The sequence below is a fragment of the Eublepharis macularius genome, chromosome 6 (assembly GCF_028583425.1).
Source record: "Eublepharis macularius isolate TG4126 chromosome 6, MPM_Emac_v1.0, whole genome shotgun sequence".
NCBI lineage: Eukaryota > Metazoa > Chordata > Lepidosauria > Squamata > Eublepharidae > Eublepharis > Eublepharis macularius.
In genome coordinates, this window is record NC_072795.1 from 62,756,255 (window position 1) to 62,778,807 (window position 22,553).

A 22,553-nucleotide genomic window follows, 5' to 3' on the forward strand; every position below is an offset into this window, starting at 1 on the left:
GACTCAGGGATAGCAACTCTTGATACAATTGCATAGGAGTATGATAATGATCTCCTCCCACAAGACCAACCCAGTGGTATGTTTCTGTTCCACTTGGTGCTGCCACTGCCCTTCCATTCCTCACTTCTTCCTCTTTGCTGTTGCACCTGTGCAAAAGTGCAGTCACAGTAGTAAATTCCCCAGACTGCGCCCCCCTTCCCCCATTACTGAGCCTGGCTATAGCATTATAGTATGGTTGGGCAGGGAATGCACAGAGTTGCCCTTTAAAGGGTTCGGTTGGCAGATGACATGCAACAGCAAGCTGCCCTGTGTGCATTTGAAAGCAGAGCTTAGCTGCCCCTCCTCCCTGTAGTTGTAGCACAAGGAGCGTCCAAGCAGACATTCTATAGGTTCTACCAATGGTTTGTTCTGAACGTCAGGCTTCAGGAATTCAGTGCCGACCAAGGGTAGCTGCACCAAATAAATCATTCAACGGGGCTTGTATCTGGAAAGCTGCCACAATAACAAATGCAGTGTGATTCCTTTGTCATAGATGTCTTCTACTGTGTATGCAGAATCCTGTCAACTAACAAATGGGGCGCAGGGAGCACATCTGCCTCTTGTGTTTGACTTGTTGATGGCAAGCCAAGTGTTGTCCCTTCTAAATGGTCCTAGCCAAGAAAACGTTCATACGATACTGTCATTTTGCATCAAATGACTGAGGCCCAGTTAACAGATGAATATGCATTTATCCTTTGGTTTCTCCTTTGCTGTCTTGTAGCTTAAATGTGTGATCTGAAAAACTGTATTTTTAATGATTGATGATTAGAGAGAGCTTTAAAAAATTCTTCATTCACTTGATACATCATCCCTGGATACTGCTTTTGCTAAGTAATAACCATAGTCATTTCCACACAAGTTACCTGCCCCAGGTTCAATGCTGGTAGGAATCAGGGATTCTCCCGCTTCTACACAGCATTGTGGTGCATTCATATACCTCCTGGGATTTCCCTAGCTTTCTCCAATCTTTTGCAAAATTGCTTTGCTGCAAAGTTTTGGGAAAGATTACAGTAAAGCTAGGATGGCTGCTGAGTGGGCAGGAAAGTTTGGATTTTCCTATGCACATGGAGACCATTTCCCCTGGTACTGTTCTTGTAGCAGCTGTTTCCTTCCTCTGCTAATGGGGAGGAGGCTTTTAAAAAAGGAGGCAGTTGAATATCACTATTTCAATATAACATCTCTGAATTCCCAGCTGTTTTTTAAAAAAAGTGTCTCTAGCCCCTTCCATTGATGAGATATAAGGGGAAAGACGTATCTCTACAATGGAAGGGGCTCGAGTCTTGCCTTTTTTAAAATGAAAATTGGGAATTCAGAGAACGTGGTACACCTTTTTATAATGCTATATCAATATAACAATATTCAATTGCTGATTTTTTTATAATTGAAAAAAGACACGAGGCCTGGGGGAAAGGGATGTTCACTGCTAGGGGTCTGTGCAGGGAAGCTGCAAGGAAACCTGCCATGTGGAAGCCCCGTGTATCAGCAACTGCTGCAGCAACAAGAAAGCCATACAATCCTGTCCATGTGTGGAATCTACCTATAAATATATGAACGGTTGTCATACACACCCCCTTTTGAGAATGGGAACAGCTTCTCTGTGTGTCTGGCCATTTCTACCACAGAGGACAGAGTGAGTGGGGACATGCAGCAGGGAAAAGGGGAGTGTGCACACCATCTCTGGCCAATACCGCCCTGGCTGCTGCTACTTCCACAGAAGAGGTGATGCTTTGTGATCTCGTGGGAGCAGCCATAATGGAGTATACTTAATATTATTCTGCATGCTTGAGGTTGCTCGTTCTCCAAGCCGACTGCTTGTAGCATTTCAAAAAACTTTGTTTTCTAAGATTCTCATTATCCCTTCCTTGATTGTAGAGGAGCTTTGCCACTTTGTCAACAGATCTCTTCTAGCTATGTACAATACTGGCAGATTGGGAGGTATTGCTTTAAACCAGGGATAAGACATAGACCAGCCATTCCTTTAAGCACAGAAGTGAGAAGTGGCGGAAGGAAGACTTCTTCCATATACTCAGGCTAGAGAGGTGTGGATCTGGGTCCAAGGGGAACCTGGCACAGATCAAGTATATGTGTGTCTCCCTAACCACACATGTTAACAAGCCCAGGTCTCTTCTCAATAGCTGCCCATTCTCCAGCTATGGTGACCAAATGCAAAGATACATACAAACTAAGTCACTTTTACAAGTTTCTTTATGAAATTAAATGTAGCCCCTCCCATGGGGGGAAATAATAGTGCAAGAATGAATCTGTACATGGTTCTGGATTCAGGTGACCAGACTTTGGCCAACTACAGTTGGACACTGCATCGCTTTGCTTCAGACTTCTGAGTGCTTGCTTCTCTGCAGTAGTTTCATACAAGAGTAAGTTGAGGTTTGCCTTCCAACTTCACAGTACCAGGAATCCCCAGTTTATGGGATCCAGTCAGTTATGGCTTCTAACTATCTCACTATTATAAGGCATTTTTTCTGTTTCTAATCAAAGATTAAATGAGTATTTCCATAATTTTGAAGCGTAGGTGCTTAAATGCCACCTGCCCATACAAATTTAGGAGCTCTGTGATCCAATCTCTCTTGTAGCACCTTTGCCTCCTCTGCAGACAACTGCATGGGTGACACAGTATCCAGTAATACTGATTTTTGTAAGTGTCCGGTACTTCTGCAACTTCATCTTTAGTCACTTCTGCATGGCATATCTTTAGGCTTACAAATGTTGGTCTTTTGTGGGGGTGGGGATAAACAAAACAGGCATCAAGTTAACATCTGACAAGACAGATTACAAACTTTTACAAAATACAGTTATCTGCACTTTTACCATAAATAAACATTAAAAACATTGACAAAATTTTCATTGGCCAGGAACTATGGCAAAGTGTTGGTGGAGAGTAAAAGTAATCCAAAGTTAATTTAGGCACATTTTCCCCAAACCCACGCACCCCACCCTCCCCCAACGTACATTAACTCAACTAGATTGCGAGAGTCTGTTGTTAGTCATGCTTCAGGGTCTGTATCTGATGGTCTGGTTCACCATCAATAGTTGTGTTTTCAGCTGATGATGGTTAAAGGTGGTTCCCTATGAATGTCATCTGAGTGCCAGGCAGGGATGTTCTGTACTTCAGGATTTCCAATAGTGGGGGACTGGTGGAAGTGAGAGGAGGGTTACTGTTCACCCCAGCAAAGTGCATTCACAGCAGCAGCATTGACCAGCTGTTCTGAGCAAACACCAAGCAGGTAACAGGGACTGCTCACTTGCTCACTCCTTCTGCCTGGCTGAAACGGAAAGCAAACAGCATTCCTAAGGGTAGGCACAGCCCAAGATGAATCCAACAAAATGAGGAAGATTACAAAAGGAAGAGGAAGGAGATTCAGACACTTGTCTCTTGCTTTCTCTTCCAAGTATTTGAAAGGATGTGCAGGCTTGACTCAGTACCAAAAACAAGGAGAGAGAGTGCGAGAGGGACGCACACACAAACGACAAAAAAATGGCCCATGTCATCCTCTTCACTCTGGCTCACTGAGTCTGGCAAAAGAAACGAGGGAATAAAGGGTGGGTGCTATCCCCCTGAAAGCCAGGTGAGGGAGCTAGTGCTTTGTTTTGCAGGGATTGCTGCATAAAGTGCTTTCTCAGAAGGTCTTCAGGCACATGACACAAGCTGCTTCCACTTATTTTCGAAATGGTGCCAGCCTGCTGATGTTCTGCCAGAAGTTTGAAGGTTTGCGCTTGGGCTCTGCCAGCATGAAGACTTGCTGCTGGGGGAGGTTTGTAGGCAAGGTAGGGTGCTTCTGGCGCATCAGGAAGTCATAATACGTCCTGGTAACCACTGTTAAAACAATGAAGTGAGTGCACTGTTACACTGATAAGGCATTTTCCTCACACTGGTTGGTGCAATCAATGCTCAACAGGACTGCCTCTTGAAATCCATGCTCCTAAAGACTTTTAAAACAATATTTCTGATTATGTGAGTCAACTCGAAACAAAACTACTTAACAGATGCAGACTTAGGGTTGCCGACCTGCAGGTGTTGGCTGGAGAGTTCCCAGAAGTAAAACTAATCTCCAGACAACAGAGATCAGATCCCCTGGAGAAAATGGCTGCTTTGGAGGGTGGACTTGATGGCATTACACCCAACTGAGTTTCCTCCCCAGGCTCCACCCCCAAATCTCCAGGAATTTCTCAACCCAGAACTGGAACCCTATGCAGTTTGCACATACTGTTTTTAACAATGTACACTGGATTGCTTCAGCAGTGCTGAAGTAACCTTGTGTCTTCAGGGTGCCTTGATCTGTTGGGGAAATTACCTGATCCAATCCAATGGGGTTGTCCATTGATAGTGATTATAGTTAATCTGATCATAAAATGGACCTGTCCATGGAACTGGAGACAACACTACTGGAGATGTTTTAAATTAATCGTTCCCACTGTTATGAGGCTGGAACAGTCTTGGATAGAATCTATCCTAGCCCATTTTGCAATAACGTTCATATATTTCTTTTAGTCATGCTTTCCACAGAGATTTGGTATGGTTCCCCTGTTGCTGCTATAGCTGCTGCTATCATACATTTTCCCTGCCCTGTCTCCCTGCATTTCCCCTGCCCCATCCCCTGCCAGCCGCCATCTTCCCCTCACTGTGCCTCTGGGGATTCTCCAAGATGTTTTAAATTTGGCAACTGAATGTTGTACATATTGTTATAATAATATATCAGGTTTGCTGAATTCTCAGCTTTAATATTTAAAAAAGTAAGTCTCTAGCCCCTTTAATTGTAAAAGAGAGGCATAAGATATTCCCTCTTATATCGGTACAACAGGGGCTAGAGACTTAGTTTTTAAAAAATGAAAGCTGGAAATTCACAGAAATTGATACACAGATTGTTATAACATTATAAAGATATTCAACTGCCAATTTAAAAAAAAGTCCCCTGGTGATGGTGCTGGGACTGGCCTCTGCATAGAGAGGGGAAGGGAAAATGGCTGCCGTGTGGGCAGGACCAGGAAAATCCAAATTTTCCAACCCACATGGCAGTCATGTTGCAACCTTTCCCAAAACTTTGCAGCAAAGCACACTTGAAACAGCTCAGAGAAAAGCCACTGAAAAAGCAAAATGTGCCATGATGCTGTAGGGAAGTGGAAAAACAACTCACTTAACATTAGAGAATCACCCCAAAAATTGCTGTCAAAAGCACTTTATTTCTTTAACTGCTTTAGGTTACACAGTAGGAAGGCACAACAGGGCATGAAAGCAGTGTACTACACAAAATAATACAACCCACTTCACCGTTTTTGACAGCAATTGTGTTTTTGTGATTCTCTGATGTTAAGTGAGTTGTGTTATTTTTGTGTAAGATACTGCTGCCATGCCCTTTGGTGTGCCCCCCTGCTGTGTAACCTAAAGCTGTTCAAGAAATAAAGTGTTTTTGACAGGAATTGTGTTTTTGTGATTCTCTGATGTTAAGTGAGTTGTGTTATTTTTGTGAGGTGGAATGCTGGAATGCCCTTTGGTGTGCCCCCCTGCTGTGTAACCTAAAGCTGTTCAAGAAATAAAGTGTTTTTGACAGGAATTGTGCTTTTGTGATTCTCTGATGTTGAGAGCTGTGTTATTTTTCTGTGTGGGGGACTGCTGGTGTAATGTGTCATAATGCTTTGCCTACTTGTTCTTTGAAAGGGAGAAAATAATTTTTTAAACACTTTATTTTGTGTTGTTGGTGTTTTATTCTTTGTTGTGCAGTTGGTTCCCATCATAGGGAACAATGGGGCTGGCTGGCCAGCCATCTCTGTAGGTGGTGGGGGAATTTGAGGAAGGGTGTCTGTGGTTCAGGTGCTCTTTCACAGGGACCAGCTGGCACTCAGAAGTGTGCCCACCATTGTGGCACCCCTGGGCTGTGCAGAATTGCCCAGGGAAAGAGAGTTTAGAAGTTCCCAGCATAGGGAACAAAGGGAGAGGGCTGGCCTTTGCCAGCCTGTTCCTGGGGTTATGGGTGTGGGGCTGCGGGGGGTGGATTTGGGTCTGTGTGTGGCAGCTGGGGGGGGAATTGGGTTTGTGTGGGGCTGTAAGGGGTGGACTTTGGGGGCTGAGAGCACCTACTTGGGGAGGCCATGAAATGCCCCCCCAAGTGGGAGCAGGCTGAGCCTTGGTGGGGGGTGGGAGGAAAGGTGGGAGAAGGGCCCCTGAGGGTAGGGGGGCATTTTGCATGCAAAATGCCACCCCTGGCAAGACAAGCCTCCCCCAGCTGTAAGTAGTAGAGAAAAGAGCACCTACTTGGGGAGGACATGGAATGCCCCCCCCGCAAGTGGGAGCAGGCTGAGCCTTGGTGGGGGGTGGGAGGAAAGGTGGGAGAAGGGCCCCTGAGGGTTGGGGGGCATTTTGCATGCAAAATGCCACCCCTGGCAAAGGAACCCTGCCTCCTCATTTTTTCCCCATAGGAAAAAATGAATGAAGATCAGCAGCAGCAACCTAAGGCGAGGATGGGGGGACCTGGTTTGGGGGGCCATAACATGGCCCCCAAAGTCCCATCGTTCTGAAATTTGGGGGGTTGTTAGAGGGGAGTTAGTGGAAGGCCCCCACCAAATTTGGGGTGATTCGGTGGGAAAATGCCTCCCCCAGGCTTCAGAGAAGCCTGGGGGAGGCTTTTCCCCATTGAAAAAAAAACCCGAATCAATCCGAATCAATCCGAATCGGTAAACCCGAATCGGCTGGGCGATTCGGGTTTCTGCTAAACCCGAATTGGCCTCTCGATTCGGGTTTAGCAGATTCGGAAAACACGAATCAGGGTGCCTTTGCACACCCCTAGTTGTCAGTGTTCTATGTTTTTATGTTGGGCTGAGTTTTTTAATGTTGGACTTAATACTAACCATAAGATCTCCCCAGTGGCTCTGCTCTATTTACCTGGCCTAGGACTGGAGCCCACTCTAGTCCCTGTTTGTGCTGCTTCAGCTCACAACAGGTGTGGGTTGTAGCCTGCAGAACAGGATTATTCTAAGTATTCTTATTTCCCCATATTGCTGTGCTATGACTGCAAAGGGGGCAGGGAGTGTGTGAAAAACAAGGAAGAAAACTATCCTAGCTTACCTTTTGGTTTCCCAGTCTGGTTTTGTTTGCTGGCATTAAGCATAGCTTGTTTCTTTTGAACCTCAGTGATGGAAAAACCTTGAAGGTGAAACAGAGTGCATTAACCAACTCGTATCTACACCTTTACCTCATATGGGGGTGGCGGGAATCAAGTGGGAAAATCTGTTATTCCAGCATCTTAATTCTATGCATGTTTTTTCAGAATTAAGTGCTTGGAACTGGCTCTCAAGTAAGCATGCAGAGGATTGCAGTCCTAGATAGATAGTGGGTTTGAGATCTTAGCTAGCAGGGGGGTGGGATACAGGCATGGACCAGGAAAGGAAAGGCTGATTTTTGACAAGCACATCCCTAGGGCAGACTTATGTCTCACTCCTCATGCCATTCCTGAGGGTGGCCAGTACCCCAAAAGTAGCACTTCAGGGAACACTCTGGATTGCAGTGGTGGGGGAGAGGAGGAGGAAGTCATATGCTGCACAGGGAAATCCCTTCAGCCCAAGGAACCCTACTGGTGTATCCAAGCCATAAATTGTAAGAAAAATCCCAGAATTATTCTGGTTCAAACTCCACTAAAGCCAAGCACGTGCATGCACTACACAAACAATGGAATCCACAATCACTTGATTGATCCATGCTGCTGCAGCAGAGCCTTGTATCCTATCTATATCAGAGGCCTCTTTGAGCAGTCTCCTGTTTTTAAAAAGATAATTTCTTCATAGCCAAAGATGCTGAATAGGTAATGCAACCTCTGCTATAGGCTTACATTACACACTGGACAGGATTAGTAAAGAGGCAGAGTTACAGCCTGAGCAAGATTAGAGATTGGGAAGGGAAAATATAGGTAGGAATTGGATAAAGAAAAATAGGCTAGACTTGTTCGAAGGGGATTACTTAGAGATCTGGGGCTAGAAGGAGGAGAGGGGAGTGTCTTGATTAATGGGGTATGGGATGAAACGCTAGTCTGGGTGCTAGGGCAGCATGCTGGAAGTCATGATATGCCAGCAGATAAACTTAGTGGATGCTCTGGCACAGGTGGCAGCATCAGAGCATGCATTAATGAAGCTAAGAAGAGTGCATAGACCATATGATCCACAAATGACACAAGAGAACTCGTACACTTTTACTTGTTACTTGGGCTGCGCTATTCGGGTTTTGCTTCGCGAAGAGGACCCGATTCAGAAAGCTTCAGTATTCCCGAAGCAAAGCTTTCTGAAGTATTCGGAAAGCTTCGGGGCTTCTTTAAAGGGCCCCGGCACTGCTTGCAAGCAGTGCTGGGGCCCTTTAAACATCAACCCCCCCACCTACCTTGCGGTGGCTCCGGGCCAACTCCTCTGCCGCCGCCGCCCAAGCCTGCGGGGTAGTGGGGAAGGCCGGAGCCGCCTCTGGCTCTTCCTGCCCCTCAAATGGCTGTGGTGTGCTGGTGGCTGGCGGCCATTTGAGGGGCAGGAAGGGCTGAAGGAGGCAGAGAAAGCCCTTCCTGCCCCTCAAATGGCCGTCAGCCACCAGCATACCATGGCCATTTGAGGGGCAGGAAGAGCTGGAGGAGGCGGCTCTGGCCTTCCCCACCACGCCGCAGGCATGGGCGGCAGCGCAGCAGTGGCAGAGGAGCCAGCTGGCTCCAGGCCATGCTGCCTTGTGCCGCCGCCCAGCTGATGACCCTCCCACCACCAGGTAAGTCGGTGGGGTTTGGAGGGGTCTCCCCAGGGTTGGGTGGGGGTGGAGGGGTCTCCCTAGGGGGGTGGGGGTAGAGGGGTTGCCCCAGGGAGGTGGTGGGTGGTGGTGGGGAGTTTCTCCCCCTCGCTTCAGTATGCTCCGAATCTTTATGGAGCATACCGAAGCGATTCCTGAACCCCGAAGCAGCTTGCTGCTTTGTATTTGGGGGTATTCCGAATCGGTTTCCCGCTTCAGGTTTGGAATACCGAATATCCCCACAGCTCTACTTGTTACATCATATGGGAGCATTTTGAACATTTAGGTCAAGCTAAGGTGGGGTGGGTAAGATGTTTCAAGGGGAGGAGTTCTATCTGCAGCAAAGCTGGGCAGTGCCACGAGTAACACTTTCCTACTGTCGTACTTACCCGTTTCCTGGTCAAGCTGAACCTGCTTCCTTTCATTCTCAAACGCCTTGAGCCAACGCTGCTTCTGTTCAGGCTTTTTTGCACAAAACAAGTGGACTTCCTCTGTGTCCTTACAGAGCAACTTGAATGCATTTTTAACAGTGATATTGAAGTCTTTATCTTTGCCATCATCCACGTCCAGGATCTCCATGTTGTCCATGCTGATTCGGCTCTTATAGTACAGGATATCACGTCTCAGGAGATCCTATTAGGGAAAAAATCAAAGCATCTTCACATATGGCTTCTCTAATGCATGACCACTTAGCAAAAAGACACTTTGGTCGCTGTGCACAAATTACAAACTAAGTTTTTACAACATGGAGCTTTATATCCAAAAAAGTAATATATCAGGCTACCATCTATATTTGAGGGTAAAAGTAAGTAATAGAGAGATATCATAGTACTAATATCAGAGGGTTGAAATATTTTCATTTTTCCCTACTCTCCTGGGACTGCATGAAAAAAAGTGTGTTAGAATTGGACTCATCATATGGATTGTATCAATTATACAAGCATTACTTCTCACTCTTAGAATACTGCATGTAGGTGTCTATCTTTGAGTTAATAGGTAACAAAGTTATCATCTCTGAGATCCATAACAATAATAGAAGAGCATGAGATGTATTTGTCTTCTTCATAAATGACAGCATTTCCAGTCACTGCAACAAAATGGACTTTTGTACCTGTACATAAGAGATGTAAATCTTATTAAACCATTTGTGGGTGCTCATGCCGTTAGGATTCGCCAAACCTCCCCAAACTACCTCTGATTTACATCATGAAGTGAAAGCAGTGTCATTTTATTTTTTTGTAGAATGTTTATCATTTCATAAAATATAAAATGAGGTAAAAGTTTAGCTGTCCTCAAAATGTACCATCCCCAAACACCAGTTTATAACATGGCAAAAACCAATGCCAGTTTGTATGAAAATATAGCCTAATGTATAAAATGTTAAAATAGATTAACATGAAGTTGAGGGGGATATCCACCACTCAGGCACTCTTTTCACACTGAATGTCTTTTTCTACTTCATAAAGTACCCATACCATTTTCTATAAAAATGTTTATTGGCATCTAAGGACAGGTTAACAGAACTGAACCAGATAAATCTCAAATTTCAGGAAGTGACCTAGGACAGCTCTCGGAATTGCCAGAAACTCTATGGCAGAGGTCCATAACTATTTGAATCTTAGAGCACCTCTAGAATTCTGACAGATGTTACTGGGCACAACCACAAAATGGCTTCCATGGGAAGGGGAGCCAACTACAGAATGTCAAGGGTTAGGTTATACATGCTATGACCTGGATAGCCCAATTAAGCCCAATTTCATCAGAACTCAGAAGCTAAGCAGGGTTGGCCTTGGTTAGTAATTGGATGGGAGACCTCCAACAAAGACCAGGTTTGATATCCAGAGGCAGGCAATGGCTAACCACCTCTGTTAGTCTCTTGCCACGAAAACCCACCAGGGGTTGCCATCAGTCAGTTACAACTTGATTGTGCTCTCCACACTACAGGTTATAAATCTGATAGTAGCTCTTCAACACTTCAATCGGAAACTCTGGCTAACAGAGATTTAAAATATAACTCCACTATTTGCACAGATGAAGCACTTCACATAAAGCCATCAAGAACATTATACCATAAAAATAAAATACTCAAGAAGTCCTACCTGGACATACCAGCTTTATAAAAACACTTGGTAGGTGCCAGAAAAGATACCAGTGGGCACCAAGACATCCATGGTCTTAAGTTGGGGACCTCTGTTCTATGCTAAAACAGACAACCAATGGCCCACCCACGGCCTATCCCCAACCCTATGTGAAGGTCACAAGAGTCTAGTAACAGAAGGTACTGTAATCCCCTGGAAGATCTCCACAGGTTCAGGCTAGAAGTTTTGATTAGCAAAAAAAGGGGGGGATTCTAGACCAGAAACTGAAAACTTTGGGAGAATAAAGAGACTCCCCTGGATTGGCTGGACAGAATAATAATGACCATGAAAATATCCTTCTTCTATAATCATGAGGTAAAAGGCAACAAATTATATTTCAGGTCTAAAATGGCCCACTTGTCCCCAGTTTTTCTTTGGCCCAATGAAAATATGAAATAGACCCCAAATCAAAGCTGTTTTTGTGGAACAGACTTGACAGTCTTTCTTTAATTAGGCATTGAATAGATAATAGAAGTAGCTTGTTCTTCGGGGACAGAGCACTCCTGCAAAATGTATGAATCTGCTGTGATGAGGATGGAGTAGAAGAAATTTCCACCACACTTCCTTGCCATCTAGGCAATCATCAGCACCATCACTGGTCACTTCAATTTCTAGTGAAATGGTGTCTATCACAGAGGACCTGCTTGGGGAGCGGGGCACCATGCCACAGGCTGGAAGGCTGGCGTTAACACTGAAGTCTCTCTTCCATTTGTTCCAGCCCAGAGGTGGGGAGAAAAGGCATTGAAAACAACTGCTGCATCTTTTTTTTCTTTGCCCTGTACCAAGCCATTTAAAATACAGTATCTCTAAAAGATGTTCCCAGCACCTGAAAGGGATGGGAACAAAGCCCTAAGAAGTGGGGATGAGGAGAAGACACAGTTGTTTAATGTCTCTTCCCTATGCTTTGGGGTCTGGCCCCCATGCCACCTATATTCCAACTTTAACTAAGGATGTGGTAGGGAGAGGGGAGTGAAAGGGAGAGAAAAAAAACAGACTAACTCGGTAAAAAGCCTGCAAATACGTGGCACCAAAAACTCCTTGTTGCCTACTATTCAAACAGGGTTGAATAGTAGGCAACTATTGTGGGAAGGGGCTTACTCTGGTAACCTCCGAGTATGCCCCTTCCCACAGTGCTTAACCAGCTAAAGTCCCTACCTATTACCATGAGAAAGCACTTCGAGACAAGACTGTCCCAGGTGGAATCACTGAAGAAGCAGGAATGTTTTAGTCAGTCACGCCCAATTGAATTGCAAAAAGTCTTATATTACTGTGCTAGAGTATCATTTCTTTATAAATTTAGGCTCTACTCTAGCCATCCTTGCGTGCCCCTAGGGTTTTCTCTATGTTCCCAAGAATGGTATCCCTCATATTTGTCCAATATTCAAATCTGATCCAAGAAGAAAGCCATAACCAAGTCTAGCTTTTCATGGCTTGCTTTTCACTCCAAGTGTCACAACTTCCTTTGGGCAGAGGTTTCCATTTACATGCCTGATTAGGAATACAAGTTGGAACTGGGGATGGTAGAAATTCTTGCATCCTGCCAACTCTCAACCAGGTATGAAATTAAAGTGTGTTTGAAGTTGTCGTTCCTGAAAGCCTTCAGGAAGCTGGATGGTCTTTGCTGAAAGGAACCTTTTATATCATCCCTGTTAAGACTTCCAACAAATGTAATGTCAATTTAATCAGCTGACATAAAGAAGAAATTCTCCAAAACAGTGGGGAAAGAGCTGGCTAAACATGACTAGCAATTATCCAAGGAGATGGAAGGAAAACATTATGTCTAGAGTCACACAAACCACACTAATTGGGACACTATAATCGTACAAAATATCCCAAGTGCCAAGAGTAGGAATTCCTCACATTTATTTGCTGTATCATCAATATGACACAAAGTGGTACGAGATTCAGTGGGTATCTCAGCACTTTGCCATGCCAAGTTTTCTTTCAAGCACAATTTACAGAATTCTTCCCATGATGTCTCTCTTTGACGTCATCTGAAGGAACTTTCCACTTTTTAAAAAATATTTACATCTTTTAATGCAAAAGCAAAAATCTTCTGGTGCATAATTGAATTTCAAATCTACAAGCATCTATTGCACATTCAGTAATAGATGCTTCCTGATAATGCTCAGTTTCTTTGGCATTCAGGAAGAAATCCCCAGGTTACAGTTGAAGCAGTTTTTCCAAACTGGATTTCCTTATTTACACTGCCATAAAAGGAAGTTTGATTCCATCAGTTATTGGACATATTTTTTGCATCATTTGTTATTTAGGGAGGCTGAGGCTCTCAAGGGTAGTATAGTGAGACAGTATTGTGTACTGGTTACAGTGCTGAACCAGGACTTGGTAGACCCGTGTTCAAATCCCCACCCTGTCATGAAATTCACTAGCTGACTTTGGGCCATTTATTTTCTCTCAGCCTGACCTACCCCACAGGGTTGCTGTGAGGATAAAACAGAGAAGGGGAAAACCATGGATGAGTTTCATGGAGGAAGGGTGGGACAACAATGTGACTAATAGACAGGCAAGTTACACCTTCTTTTTAAGGAAGTCCAATTGAATTCAACACAAAAGTTTAGATGCAATGGCTTTGAGACCAACCTTTGCTTTGCTGAAATAGAATTACAGAGTTAGTGAATACTGTAATCTCTTCCAGCTTGTTTGTAGCATTAACTGATTCTTCCAGGGTCAACTTAAGAGGACTCTGTGAAAAAGTCTTTACATGGCCCTTAGATTGTAAATTGCCCTTATGCAGTCTAGTTTTGATTCTTTGGTGATATTCTTCCATTTTCAGCAAGTTATCATGAAATTATACCAACCATCCTGTCATGTTGATTAATGATTCTAATTGAAAGCCTTAGTAGGCAGGAGATGTATAGCACTGAGGCTTGAATTGACTGGAGCATTCCCACAGATGGAAGCATTTCTATCTGTCAAGCATGACTTTCTCGCCTCTGTGGGTGGAAATTTTTCCATCTGTGGAAATGCTCCAGTGGATCCAAGCCAGAGTCTCATATTCAGTGCCCCTTGAAAACTCACAGAAGAGACAGAGAAAATTAAAAGTTTTCACTGCAACCCTGTGAACTCCTTCAGTTGAACTACTGAACTTTTTAAATGCCACAAGAATTTCATGTAGTTCTGAAGAATGTTTATTTAGCTAATTGAATATACTAATGTATTTGGGAAAGCTGCCATCTCCTCCACATCTCTGAGAAGTACTCTTGATTATGCAAGATTTCCATGGAAACTGAATGGATTTGATGCCTACACTGGCATCAGTTGCATCCTCCTGAAATAAATCCTTCTAGCAATCTTGCAGCAACTATTCCAGATACTATGAGCACATTTTTCTACATTTTTCAACATACTTTCCCAAAAGCATGGGAAAAGTTGTTTGGATGTGAAATCCTCCAAGTAGGCTCAAGAGAGGAATTGTGGGAACATCTTTTGCTTGTTTTGTCAAGGACAGCTTTGCAATTGCACGGTGATAGTGAACCGTTATGTAAGTTCTTCTTTTTTTTAATTTTATGTTTAAATTTTATTAAACAAGAAAAAAGGGAGATACAGAAAGGAAGGGAAGGGAAGAAAGGGGGGAAAACAAAGCAGATAAAACAATGTATACTACAAGGGCTATTAAAATACTAGATACAAAGTCATGAACTTTATAGCTATAGCAATTGAATGTTTTTCCAAAATAAGCAACACAGAGAAAATTCATACCTAATTCTGCTCATTATTTTAGTAATAATAATAAGAGACCAAAGATCCATTATGTAAGTTCTGATCACATTCATTTCTGCTGTACTGATGTTTTATTTATTTCGGCAACCATAGACAAAGAAGCTCAAACACCTACCATCTGAGATTCCTGGTTTGTCCTAGGAAATGCATCGTCAGGCTGTCAGGCAGAGTACTACATTTCCCAGCATACATTGGGGATTATGAATGCTGTGCATCTGAGGCACATCCCAGGGAAGAAAAGGAGGGAAAGACCAGTAAGATTTTTCCCTCCTCCCTCCTTGCCAGCCCCTATCTGCTGCAATTACCTTCACAGGGATGGAGGGACTGCTTCTGGAGCCCTACGGTGCTCCCAATGATATCATCAAAACTGTAATGGGATTATAAGTAACCAAAACTGAATTTAGGATAGCCTAAGCTATTTGTCAATAAATCAGTTAATCGCTTGGTTATCTGAGCCTGAATGTGATACAAGATAGGGAAGGGGGCTTGCCCAGCAGTAAAGGTACCAGATCGCCTCATGGGACAGGTGGTTAGTGAGTGTTCTTTTTTATTTCTAGTCCCTTCAAGTTGATTTTTCTTTAATGTGAAATTCCAGTGGCATTATGTAGTACACATCATGAGTTCTGAAGCTTACCTAATTTGGGTAGGACTGAACTACTTGAGTCATCCAAGTAATTTGGAGGCACATAAACAGTGTTCAGTTGGAGGAACTCCCGCTAAGCTATTGTCAGTTTATATTTTGTATATCAGAACACATTTCTACACAATTAGCATCAGTTTCAGCTAGCTATCAACTGAGGTAAACATTAGGTATTTGGGGTGGGGACCCTTTCAGACTGTCTGTTTTATATAAGCTTCACTAAAAGCCATGTCTGGTTTTAAATTTTGTGTGTCAAGACATTTTCTATACAAAATGGCACTTGTTCCTTCCATCCAGTGTCTTTAGACATATTTCAGTTGTGTATTAGGGTGCCCTACAATCCATGTTGCTTAATAGGACACGCGTTTCTTGCAAACATTTTCACCTATTGCAGTGACTGGAAATGATGCCACTTATGAAGACGGCAAACCTTGCACAGGCTCTTGGACTATTCCTATTCATAGGCTAAAAAAGGCTTACGTCTGAGATCATTTTCGTTTAGCTTCAGTACGACCTACTACTTTTGATGTTCATTTTCACAAACAGAATTACCTCTAGAGAGGGAATATTGTTAAATGGAAAAAATAAGGTATGGAATGCATTGATTTGGTCATTTATTACCTCCCCCTTCCCAATATTCTCAGAAGTTTATGAGAGACCATTTAAAAAATGTATCGGTAGTCATGAAAATTCCTGCAGCAAAGTAGCTAAGCTACTTTCCTGCCTTTCCTCTGATTGCTCCACTGGATCCCAACCAGTGTTTGTATCCCACTTTTCAAGCGTAATGCTTCACCCACATTGGGGGTCATTCTCATATAATGGACATGCTGTACAAGGAATATCCCAATATCAAGCTATTAATGAAGTCTTAGCAGGTGCAAGTTTGAAGAACCAGACACCTACAGTGCTATATGGATTGAAATGCCTTTTCATACTTTTTCCTTTTCCCATATTCTTGGACTGCCCTTGTATCATTTCTGCTTGGCTATGTGCCGTAATGACTGCCACAAACATTTATACATGCAGCTGGAAACACTGCTGGAATTCATCTGTTCTTACAACCATAGAAATTGCATTGATATTTAGAAAGAACGTGGGTAGTGTTTCTGACAGATTCTTTCAGTGGCTGTCTGTTATCATACAAAAGCTAAATGTATAACTTTCCTCCAAGACCACAGGAGATCTGTCCACAGCAGGGCTCTTTCTTTAACTGCCTGTTCAGAAATGCACAGAAGGCCAGCATGGAAGAAAGCAGGGCTGTGTAGGCACATTTGCAATAATATATCCTTTCCTTGATTTATACAAACAGTAACGCTTAGATTAATGCTATTGCCCTAACACACTGGGTTGCTCTTTTCTTTAGAAGAATGCTTGAGAGCCAAATGCAAAGAGCCGTCTCAAAAGGTGTAATTATGTACACCAAGCATGCTAGCTGGCTGAGGCACAGTTTGTGCCGGTTTGCTTAGCTTACCTTCTTGCAGCACACAAGCTGGTGATCAAAGAGGAAGAACATTCTCTGATGGCTCTTGGCTTGAGGCTGGGAGATCTTCGTTAATTCTCCAGAATAGATGAGTTCAGAACTCTTGACAAGGACATCTTCACCCTGTCACTCACAATACAAGGGACATGTCAGCTTCTCCCCCACAAACATGAGAATTAATGATTTGGCTGATGGTAGGGATGCTTTGGGGCCTAGCTGAGGCTTTTACCCACCTCCTAACCATACATCATCAGATAATTCAAATGTTTCAATCTAACATTCAAAACGCTCGCTCACACAAGCTAGCAATTACATGCTCATATCCCAAATGAGCGTTTAATATTTTTTTTCTTTTTACCCTCCAGGCATTTAAATTCCCATAATTTCTCCTGGTAATTTTTAAAATGGTGGCATAAACGGCCATATGTAAGCATGATGATTCTGGCCTGCTTGAAAAGGCTACTGACATTTTTGAAAGGATCAACTGCCGTTGTGAAAGAAGTTCCCACCTAGTTTGCAAAGCAGTCGGAAGAAGACCCTGGCTCTTGGAATAACTCCAAGGGTACAGTGGTTCCTTGTAATTAATTGTATCCTGAAGAAGCTCCATAGAGGAAAGAGAGATGAGGTGTGACCTTGCCCAACTCTTCTCCTCACTGCAACCGCCAGCCTGTGTGGCTTTTTCTCTGGAGGGGGAGCGTCTCCTGGCAATTTACCAGGTTATAGGAAGCTGCTGTAGCGAAGGGAAAGTGGGTATGCTTTACTTGCACCAGCAGAATATCCATCCAATATAATCCAAATTATTTCATGTGTCGAATTCCAACTGACATGATGTCTAAATTAGTTTTTCTAATCAACTGTCCTGTAAACATCTGTCTTTGAGCTTTCTGTGCCTATCCACTGACAAACGCTATCATGCTATATGCTACTGGCAAGAAGATACTCTGGTTTTAGATTTTCACCACATTCCAGCATATAGTTATCATTCTTAAGAGCAATGGTTTCAACAAGGTTAAATGTGTTTAAGTCTATGTTAGATTGTGGCCAATGTGTGGCTGTCTTAACAGAAGTCCTTTCCTCCATTCACCACAGCTTGTGAAGCTGCAATGCAAAGGAAGAGGTGTACCACTTTTACCACAGGCTGGATCTTCAGCACTCAGTGCAACAATAGTGAGTAATATCACCTCAGCATCTAACGTGCCAAATAGCATCAATACAGATGGAACCTAATTTAATCAAATATCATTTCAAAACAAAGGCTGGGCAGATTTGCTACAGTCAATGCATTTCTAAACAGAGATAACGGCATAAGAAAGCTTTTCAGCCTCAATCCTAAGCACATTTACTTGAAAGGAAATCCTACTTCTTTCAAATAGAACTTATTCCAAGTAAGCATCCATAAGATTGCAGCTCTATAATGTAATTGCCTTTTACACCAATGACAAAACAAATACCAGGTCCTGCCATTTCAAGGATGCTTGGAAACAGCTTAGCTAAAGAACAGGTTTACTGTAGTTTCATTAATCAGTATTACAGAGAGTTGTGATAAAAGAGACCAAAGATAATGAGTAAAACATATTTTACATCTGTCTTCTGTGGCTGGCTTGTGTATGAAGCCACTCTGCCACGTGGCCAGTTTCTAATCCAGTTTCCTGGCAGAACAACCAGTAGGGTTAGGTGTCATAGGTACAAGCAGCCTCACCAGCAGCAACACTGTGATGGTGTTTGTTCAGCATATATATATATATATATATATATATATATATATATATATATATATATATATATATATATATATATATATATATATATATACGCCAGGCAAGGAAGGAGGTCTTCGTGGCACCGGTGGTTTTGAGCTGAACCAGGAGAAAGGATGAGAAGGAGTGACAGTCCCCTATAAGTGGGCTATTCAGGAAACCTTTGTAGTTCTGGGCTCCATATACATGTGGTTGTTTGACAGGCATTCTCTTGCACAGTGGAGAAGTTGCAAATTCATGTTATTTATTTGTTAAAAAAAAGAAAGATAAGCATGAATCCATTTGGGACTTGAGGCACTGCTCTTTCATGAGGGTTGTTTGTTTACCTCCCAATCCTCTATGGAACTCTGCCACTGAGCAATTTTGTCTATGTTTTCCAAACGCCTCTTCCTCTCATTGATGAGCCGTGCTACGTTTTTCATTGCATTTAAAGCATCTTCCACGTCTTTAAAATCCCTAGGGTTGAAACATATTCCATTAGACATGTCAACACTAGACAGCCAACATGGAAAAGAAGCAAGCCTCTCTACTGCTAAGCACAGAGACTAGCAAATAAATCCATGATGACACAAAATCACAACAACCCTGACATTAAATATATCTGATGTAATTACAGAGAGTTAGATTCTACCAGCTTTCTTGGGGGTGCAAGAGTAAAGAAGGACCCCTCTTGACCCTATCACACCCTATGATGGAGACTGTGGTACTGTGCAAAGAAAAAGGCATGTGTGATGGAACTACAGTGAGGAGGAGAAATGGACAAGTTCACCGCTCATCCTCCTTGTGCATATATAAAATCTAGTAGGACCCACCCCTAAAGCTTAAATGCTTTCCCCCCATTTGTTGAATGGGGATAATATGGAAAACCTGCAAGACACTATTTCACTAATGCTTGTACAAATTTCAGCAATATAAATCACTGGTGAAGCAGATTTTCACATCAACTGTGCATTAGACTGCAGACCACAGTAATAGCTACCAACCACTGTGATGATACTCAAATGCTATACAGAGGATCTGCAGTGGTGCTAATCTGGAATCCTTTCCCAGCACAGTATTCCCACAACAAAAGATACAAATATACCTCATTACTCTTTACTTGTTCTTTCTATCACTCTAAGCATCAGCAGAGGGAAGTCTAAGTACATGGCAGGAGGGAGCTTCCATAACTAGCACCCATTGCTGAGCATACTACATTTTTGGTCCTGTCTTGTATAATTTTTGTTCATCTCCATGGCTCCTGTGCAGTCTCACATTGGGACTGTGCACATGCAGGCCAGCTATGGAGAAGATTTCTAGAGCTTTCTAGAAGACTAGGAGTGCCCCTCCTCCCTTTGGTGCTTTCCTGGCAAAAAAATCACGAGAAGGAGCACTATCAGGAGGAGGGGTTTTCGGTCACCAGAAAACCAGTCAAGTAGTTGGGAATAAATTTAATGGGACAAAATGATAACTTATATAAAGACAGCTATCAAAAAGTTTGCACAAGCATTACCAAAGATCTGCAAAGATGGGGAAAACTCAGTATTTCATGGCTAGGAAGAATATTTGCTGTTAAAATGAATATATTACCAAAAATTGAATTTTTGGTTCCAAATGTGTTATTTTTAAAATAAGGATGTTATTTCTGAGTGTTCCTTATTTGTTAAGGAAGGCAGATGGAAAAGCCTATTAGGTCCAGGTCATCTAATTTTGTGTATTGTAGTCTTTACAGTTGTCCTTCTCTGTCTTATTCACACACATCTCTACCCTTTCTGCATAAAGTCTCTCAGCTGTTGGGGATACAGACTGCTAGTGACAGAATTCCAACACCTTGGATGTTTATAAAATGCACGACAACTAGGGTATCCCACTTGAGGCTGCAATATAGTTTTTTCCTTTGCTGTACTGATGGCTGGTTATAGACCCTTTCCAGGGCAACCCCCTTTTTTGCCCACGATTGCATGAGTGTTCAATGCCATTTACCTAGCATGGCTCTCCCCACGAGAGAGCTATTTTTAACTTGCTGCATTTCTGCTTGTATTGTGGCAGGGGCACTTTTAGAGAGCTCCCTACTTCTTTAGAAGCCCCTCTGGGTTAATGTCAAAGAAACACTAAGCATCTGTTTGGGAAGGTGGTCCTCCATAGTTTCTTACTCTGACAGCTTCACACCCACCTCCTTCAGTAAGTGAGCTTACTGCTCTCCCAGTGTGGAACTGCACAGAAGCCACAAAGATGAAAACAGGATTGCGCTTACCTGTAACTGTTGTTCATTGAGTGGTCTTCTGTGCAGGCACACATCCCTCCCTCCTGCCCCAGTGTGAACTCTCTGGAACCTTAATTTCTGGGGAGTTTCTGGCAGCGGCATGGAGAGAACTGAGGGAATAGCACCCTTCCTCCTGATCATGTTTTTGGCAGAAAAGTGCTAAAGGGAGAAGGGACGCTCCCAGTCTTTTAGAAAGTTCTAGAAATCTTCTCCGTGGCTTGCCTGTATGTGTGCAATCCAAATGTGTGCCTGCACAGAAGACCACTTGATGAACAAGTTACAGGCAAATGCAACCCTGTTTTACATCAACTGCAGAGTGACTACTCCACATCCCTCTATACACTCATCAGAAAGAACTTTTCTACTTTGACTTCCTATCAGTTTCCTAGAAAAGACACCTGTCTGTGACCTGGAAAGGCAACAGATGCAAGACTTCCCCAATCCTAAGACAGCTACCACATGTGATAACCACAGGATTTGAGTCCAGTTGCTTCTTAGAGACCAAGATCTTCAGGGTATGAACTTTTGAGACTCAGAGCTCCCTTCTTCAGGAATCTGAAGGTCTCTAAGGTGCCAGTGGACTAAAATCCTGCTGCTCTGCTGCAGATCAACATGACTCCCACCTAATCCATGCTCTAACAAGGAAAGGATACCTATGAAATCAAAATGAGCCCTAGATAAACTTGCTAGCTTGAATTCAGAGACCCATGAGTGAACTGGAGCTCATGGAACAGATCTGTTGCTACTTTCTCTTTTTTGCTGTAACCTAAAAATGCTGATCCTGAGCATTAGGAAATCCTTTGAAATAACATGAAAAGCAGTGCGAGTGAGAAGCAAAACTGCCCACCCCCCACACACAAACTCCTCTTGCACAAGGAAGGATAGTTCTCATCCGACTTCACCCTCCCTGAGCTATATCCCATGCAATTTTGGGGGCTCCCCCAAGCCTCAGAAGTTGCTTGGGGGTGGAATTCAAGAGGACACAACAAGAAGGGAAGACAGTGAAGATCCATTTGGTAACTCTGCTCTGCTTGCAGTTCTTCAGATTCAATGTTACATTTATAGGGAAAAACTTGTTAAAATGGCCACAGAGGATTTTTGTATAATAAACAAAGAGATAATGGGTTCAGATGAAGGCATCCAAGTCATCAAACTGTTCTCCTTGGTGTTTAAGCCTAATTTCTCTTTACCTATGTTGTGGGTTTGTATACTTCAGCAGTTCTGCAAGCTGCAGTGGGTATTTGCAAATTTTCTGCACCGGAGTCAGGAGGAAGCCATCCAGAGAGATGTCAATCATCTTCTGAAGCAGCCGACAGGCTTCAAAGAAATAGACGTACTTGTTCACTTTGGTGAGTCGGGAAAGCTCTGCACAGGCATTGGGGTGGTTGTTGCAGTACTCAGAGTAGATCTGGAATTCATTTTGCTGAATTGGAAATCAAATGATATTATAAGAACATAAGAAGAGTCTTAATAAATCAGACCAGTGGCCCATCTAGTCCAGCATCCTGTTTCACAAAGTGGCCCACCAGCTGCCCTCAAGAAGCATGACGGCCAATAGCTGTTGATAGACCTATCCTCAATAATGACAACAACATCTACTGAGCTTATATACTGCTCTTTTAGACAGATTACTGCCCCGCTCAGAGCAGCGAACGAAATCAATACATGCGGAGATCTGGGCTGAGAGGAGTGGGTAACCCAAGGCCATCTACTGAGCTCATGGCAGTCGATTTGAACCAGCAGAATGTTGATTCA

At 43.2% G+C, this 22,553-nt stretch overlaps 1 protein-coding gene across 1 annotated transcript in view; it reads right to left on the bottom strand.

Moving 5' to 3' along the window:
• Positions 1-2,226: 2,226 nt before the first annotated feature.
• The window catches only part of ARHGEF4 (Rho guanine nucleotide exchange factor 4), a 145,263-nt gene continuing 124,936 nt past the window's right edge, over positions 2,227-22,553 (bottom strand). Inside the window, 7 exon segments of the mRNA XM_054983995.1 lie at positions 2,227-3,771; positions 3,774-3,871; positions 7,115-7,192; positions 9,190-9,433; positions 16,791-16,922; positions 18,883-19,012; positions 21,989-22,221. Of these exon segments, the coding sequence (XP_054839970.1) occupies positions 3,562-3,771; positions 3,774-3,871; positions 7,115-7,192; positions 9,190-9,433; positions 16,791-16,922; positions 18,883-19,012; positions 21,989-22,221 (1,125 nt within the window). The 3' untranslated portion in view covers positions 2,227-3,561.